Genomic DNA, 6575 nt, shown 5'->3' on the forward strand with positions numbered 1-6575 from the left:
TAGAGTAGATATGCACGTTTGTAATATCTCGAGGGTCCGACGAAAAGTAGAAAAAGCGAAAATCTTACCTTCATATCGAATGATACTAGCGCCGTGGAGATCAGTTTCCGAAATTGGCAGAAAAGATCTCGATCGTTGTTGGACTTGTTCTATCTCGAATCGGTTGTTCAATGAAAACAGCTGCTGCTCGCGTAAGGAGTCAAGTCTCTGTATGAGGGATGAAATCGCGCGTCAGCTCTTCAAATACTACCCCCTCCTTCGATATCGTACGAGGGCGTAAATGCATGCGCCTTAACAACGCATGACTGTTCATAATGGTTCAAGGAACGGTACGTTTAATTCTTGTTATTATGCAGAATGCAGTTAGTCTTAGGTAAATTTCGCATTCTAAACGATACGAGAGACACAGAAATTATGCACTTAACGTGTGCATTTCATCCTCGCCATCAGCATCGTCCATTACGACTTCTGACGCGACTAACATCAAATATTAAAACATTAATTGTTGTTGTTCTGACCAAGTGCAATGAAGATTCTAAAAAGTGTACAGGAACGGAACGTTTCATTTTATGTACATACCTAGGTACATATAACAAAAAAGAACCATGAAAGATTTCAATGGTATATTCTATTAAACCGTAACGCGTTATCCCACTTGTACTTGATTCAAAGAAGTAGTAAACTATGTAATAGATAAACATGCGAGTATTGGAAATATAAAATTATGTATGTGTACAATATAAGGATCGAGCCGAATGTAAGGAGCAGCTTACCAGTGGCTGACCGACAAGAGACTTGGTATAAATCAAAGGAAAGCAGCCGGAGTTAAGTACTTACAACGTTCGCGCATCAGAACCCGCTGAGTTACGCTAAGGACGTTCAACCCTCGACATCTCTACCCCTTGTGCTCCTTCGTTCATTAAAATTCCATAATCCTTCTCTTTTTCATGAAATTAAGTGGATAGTTCGAAATCCAATATCGATATCAAACACACCAGTTTTAGAAATGGAACGCGTATCGCGTATTTCACTAGTGAAACATACCAATCTTTTACTACGACCTCTTTCAAAATTATTATAGTGCAATTAGTATACGTACAGAGTGATTCACTACTCGTGTGACAAATTTTTACAGCTCATACTACACCTCAAACGCAACGAAGATGCAAAGCAATAAATTTGCTATTATAATAGTCCGTATTTTACCTGATGAAGCTCGAAAACAGCTGGAGCAATAAAAGTTTAAATTTATCTTAGGAGGCAGAATTTGTAAATTACAAAAACTTGAACCTCCTATTTAGGTAATTATTTTTAAATGCGGAGAACAGCAATTTGCTCGAAAACTTCTTTATTCGCTAAGCTTTCTGATGATATAATCAGTTTCTTATTCCGCCACACGGAAGCAAAGAAATTTCGTGTGAAATGGTGAAAACTGCAGGTGAACTGTATGTATGCGTTCATAGCACTAAAAGGGTTCGTTTCATTTTTAACTTTCTGCATCCCGGCCCAATCCAAAGACTTCCTCACTTCTGTAGGGCGTAAATGCAAAAGAAAAATAAAAAAATAAATTTAATATTTAAAAAAATTTTTGTACTCGTGGCGCCATCTCTGTGAAAAGTGCTCAAACTGGTCGCACACAATTATCGACAGCGAAGTAAACTACTGAGAACTACTAGCGCCATCTCTGCGAAGAGTAGCGAAACTAATGCCCGACTAGTTTCAACGCTCCTCCGAGAGATGGCGCTAGTAGGTCTCACTAGTTTACTTCGCTGTCGATAATTGTGTGCGACCAGTTTGAGCACTTTTCACAGAGATGGCGCCGGGGGTTCTACAGTAGGGTCAGCATCATCTGTCTCCTACTTTCCCATAGCTTTCTTATATATCTTTCTCTTTCTTCCCTCTAAAGCGGGAGATATAAGTATTTTTATCTTACTCTTTCGATTCAATGAAAATTATGGAATTTCTTTATTTACTCAACAGTACTCTAAAATTCTGCAATTAAGATGAGAGAGCCTACAAAAGAAGCTACATCAAAGACTCCACATTTCACCTCTGTAGGGCTCAAAGGAACATTCTCTGCCTTTTGTTGCAAATCGGACCTAGGTTTATATGAACTTTTTTGATGCTTTCGAGGTGTAATATCAGCTGTAAAAATTTGTCACATGAGTAGAGAATTACCCTGTACATATTATAATTGACTTTAAATTAACCGACTTAATATTGTAAGTCACAATAGACCCAACGGTTTGTAAAAGCATTATGACTCTTTGTGTATGTATTTACATGAAGCTCTTTATTTTTAAAATTATGAACGAACATTATTTTAGGAACATGTTATATCATGCTCAACTAAAATGTCTTTGTAAAAATTAAGTGAGAACGTAAACGGCAGTATATCTTGGTAGGGAAATGTAAAAGTAAGGGGAATGATTTTTATCTACATAATTTGGTACATATTGTTAATTAATATTAACGTAATCGATGAAAATATAATTTTTTTTTTAAGTAAAATTAGAGAATAAGCAAATTGAGAAGATTGAATTGACAAGCGCCCGGATAGCTCAGTCGGTAGAGCATCAGACTTTTAATCTGAGGGTCCAGGGTTCGAGTCCCTGTTCGGGCGTATAACTTTTTTGCAACATCACTCTCATCATCATAGATAATATGTTTCATTTTTTCAAGCTAAAACATTCAATTAACAAAAATTATTTCTACAACTTCTATCCAATAATGTTAGATTATCAGTTGGAAATAAAACTGCGTAACGTTGTATATAAATTTTTATTTATATATTCGTGTAACTTTTGATTTTACATCGAACTATATATCGCATTACTACACATATAGTCTGTATATAATTATTTTAGCACCGTTGTTAGCACACTCGGTGGTAACAAAGTTTACCATAGAAACAGAAAACCTGATACTAAACTGTATACGAGTATCCCAAGTTTTTCGTTGTCCTCATAAATTAAAATACAAATATACAAAGGAAAAGTACAGAAAACATTTCAGTCTGAAGGATACAATCTCTTTTGAAATTCATTTGTTAAATAGAATGCCATGTGGTTTAAATCGATCTAAACATAAATGAGTCTAATGAAAATGAATAATGAAGTAAAATACATATTGCGAAATAGATAATCACTTCGGAGGAACAAATAACTAGGATCATTCGAGTCTATTTGTCATAATTTTAAACTAAAGATCATTTGATAATATCAATATTATAAAACACCTATATAACTATAGAGATTTAAATCAATGTGAATCCAACGCATTAAGACTGTTCTTTAACACTGCCATCTGGCATTCCAAAAAACACCTTTTTTGCCATTTTTATAAATAGTCCTGTTTCGACAACTCCAGGAATCATTGAGATCTCTACATTAATTTGATTCCAATTATCGAGACCTTGCGGAAACTGCCAATCAAGAATGAAATTACCATTGTCTGTTATAACAGGACCCTGTACAAGGAAAGAAATTTTATGTAAAAAAATGAGAGAGGAAGAGAGTAAGATTCATCGATATGTATAAACAGATTAGATAAAAGAGTATTTACAGCTTTAGCCAAAGCCATCCTAACTTGTACAATTCCTCCATAGTTATCCTCGATTCTTTTTTGAACAGCATTATATGCCATAGGAATTACTTCAATAGGAATCCCTTTTTTATATTGCTGACCAAGTTGTTGTGAATTTTTTCTAAAATAATTTTAACAAGTACAAATGTGTGAAAGCAGATTTTACTCTAAAATATACTTTTCTCTTGCAAATACAACACTCTTACGTATAATCGGCTACTATAACAAGCTGATTAGCACAAGAGGCGATAATTTTCTCTTGAAGTAAACATCCTCCACCACCTTTGATGAGATTCATATTGGAATCAACTTCATCTGCTCCATCGATCGCACAATCCAACTGTTTCGATGTTCGCATAATAATAACGTAACTGATAATAAAACTACTTTTCATAAATAATAGAAATAAAAAATTGTTCATTACTTTAGGATAGGACTCCAGGTCGCCCAATGTAAGGTGATTGTTTAATATCAGCTGGCGAGCTTGGAATGAAGTTGGGATACAAATAACATTAAGATGCTCTTCCTTCACGCGTTCCACTGAAAAGTACATATACTTTTACCGACTTATATTTTGTAATTATCATTCACTTTCGCTATAACAAAATTACTCGTCATTCTTAAACTGAAACATACTTGTTTCGATCATATTCAAATCGACTATTATCTTATCTGCTGGTGGGCTCAAAGGTCGACTGTAATGTTTTCATGCGAAAATTAACTGTGAGCTATAGCAATAGAGGGGACCAAATTTGTTAAAAATAATAATGTTTATGTGCGAAATAAAATATTGTTACCGAGCCTGTCAATAGCGTATATTACAGTAGACCCGCTACCAATCCCGATAACACTGTTATTCTGTAAAATAATTACGTGCAAAATTCAAATTATAAAACACCGGCTAGTTTACATAACCTCCAATTATATATATGTATATATATATATATATATATATGCAATTAACTTGAAATGAAAATTACCTTCACATATTGATCAACTGCTTTATATGCTGCGATCCTTTTAGCATTCTCGAGGGGTCCCATCTTCAGCAATTTCCTTGGTACACTGAAAATCTTTGTGATCCCGCGAAACTGTAAACAGAAATTTTCAATAAATACCATGCGTGCACATCATATCACCAAACGGACCTATCGTTTTCATGAGTTTTCAAAATCATTCTTCTTCAAGATGACCGTCCAGACAGACCAATCGTAAAGGAATACATGTGCGCAAGTCTGCCGACTAAATTCAAACTTACATTCAACTTCAAATGATTCTATTCTAAGTATGTAATTTGATTATTCGAAAATCTCTCTATATTACATACAATAAACATAAACACGATGCGATTTAATCGAATTTCCATTATATTTAGCATCAGAGGCGAATAACACAAAATACAACCACGACAACCATTTACATTTCAATAATACACACACACACACACACATCCGCTATTATTACTTTAATAGTCAACACTTTTCACTTCAACGTGTTACGCAGAATATTTCTGTTTCGTCGTAATCTCTCTCGTTCATTCGTTCTCTTCCTCTCTTCTCTTTTTTCATTTTTGTTTGTTACGCCCGTATACATTTGAATAAAAAAGAAGGTCGGCTTCTTTCCTCTTTAAAAATCAGATAAAAATCCGCAAACACACATGCAATCCTTATACGGTAATTTCATTATTCTAGCAGATATTATTAGAGCGGATTGAAGCGAATTAAAAAAAATGGAACATGTGTAGTTTGCATCGCATAATGTGTGCTCTCTCAGAGTGCGTGTATCAACAAGCAAAGCCGAATTATGGTAATCTTGCAAATATCAATGCACAACAATCGTGCAAAATCTAACTATCTATAACATCACTTGCATCATTTAGATAGGATGTCTACCACGGTTCTTTGTCCCAACAAAATTGTTAAAATTTCTTATGATTTTATGTGCCAATAACTTTGCAATAACATTAGAAATGTAATATAAATAAATGGTCTATATTCAAAGATATAGTTTCTCTGTACCTTTCACCTTCTTATGTATCTTCCTTTCTTTCCCTACTATTTCCCTAATGCTACTTCGGCTCAACTTGCGAGTATCCACTCTCAATTACTCTCTGAGAAGAAAAACAAAAAAGAAAAAAAAAGAAATATAAAGAAAAAGATGATGAAGAGAGAAAAAAAGATTGTATTCCTTTTCCAGTTTCTCTTTTCTCGTACAAGCTGACACATTCACACATATGTATAGATGCATACATACACGCATCACATACATACTTTCTTCCTCTCGCTCTCACTTACAATCTCTGATCTTGCTCGACGAACTGGAAAGGACATTGTATGGGAGACTTCGTCTCATCGATCTACCATTCCATCCCGTACACCACCCTTGGTCAAGTACAGCAAAGAAAAATGTAAAAAGAGAAATATTTAGATTTCAAGGGGCCACAAAAGCCACTACATTGTTTTTCAACGCTGTCTTCTTTCTAGTATTAATACCTATATGCGCTTTCCTAGTTCCTACAAATCTGTTCTATCACGCGTCTCCCCTCCGTACACCACTCGCATCTTCCTTTGATCAGAATTAGAAATAAAAGAATTTTAGAAACAGAATAACGTACGCACAACGAATGTTTTCCTCCGAACTTCGGCTTAAAATGAGAACATTATAAAATACGGCACAATTTTTATTTTATCAATTAAAGTTTTCACTCGATCATGAACACGTTAGCCACATTTATATATGATAGAGTCGGAGATCTGAACCGAATATTTCTCTTCATCGTAGAAATGTTCAGTTTTGGTCGACAGTGTACGCATGTTGTATTCAAGTTGTTTTTTTTTTCGCTGAACAATACGATGTACAATACTACGACATTCCTCAAGGAAAAGGAAATCCTAACGTGAGGAAGGCAACGCTGCGACAGTTCTTGATCGTGTATATCCGTATACATGTGTATTAACAAATGTATTTAATAAAAAAAAAAAAATAATAAA

General features: G+C 34.6%; 2 protein-coding genes and 1 non-coding gene across 4 annotated transcripts in view; 2 read left to right on the plus strand and 1 right to left on the minus strand.

Moving 5' to 3' along the window:
- The window catches only part of Mlh1 (DNA mismatch repair ATPase Mlh1), a 58701-nt gene that overhangs the window by 15121 nt on the left and 37005 nt on the right, over positions 1 to 6575 (plus strand). The window lies entirely within an intron of this gene.
- Trnak-uuu (transfer RNA lysine (anticodon UUU)) lies at positions 2551 to 2623 on the plus strand. Its single transcript has one exon. It is a non-coding gene; the product is annotated as a tRNA-Lys (tRNA).
- Rpi (Ribose-5-phosphate isomerase) lies at positions 2997 to 4775 on the minus strand. Its single transcript, XM_076902289.1, has 6 exons — positions 4566 to 4775; positions 4383 to 4443; positions 4010 to 4125; positions 3792 to 3925; positions 3565 to 3706; positions 2997 to 3469 (listed from the first exon to the last, which is right to left on the minus strand). Exons 1-6 carry the CDS (start codon positions 4704 to 4706, stop codon positions 3281 to 3283), a joined length of 783 nt encoding a protein of 260 aa, XP_076758404.1. The 5' UTR covers positions 4707 to 4775; the 3' UTR covers positions 2997 to 3280.

Source organism: Xylocopa sonorina, chromosome 10 (assembly GCF_050948175.1).
Source record: "Xylocopa sonorina isolate GNS202 chromosome 10, iyXylSono1_principal, whole genome shotgun sequence".
NCBI lineage: Eukaryota > Metazoa > Arthropoda > Insecta > Hymenoptera > Apidae > Xylocopa > Xylocopa sonorina.

Coding starts and splice junctions, on each gene's coding strand:
- Rpi (XM_076902289.1), bottom strand. CDS start 4,706: ATGGTATTTATTGAAAATTTCTGTTTACAGTTTCGCGGGATCACAAAG. Junction 4,444..4,565: donor CAGTTGATCAATATGTGAAG/GTAATTTTCATT, acceptor ATTATTTTACAG/AATAACAGTGTTATCGGGAT. Junction 3,926..4,009: donor ACCTGGAGTCCTATCCTAAA/GTAATGAACAAT, acceptor ACATCGAAACAG/TTGGATTGTGCGATCGATGG.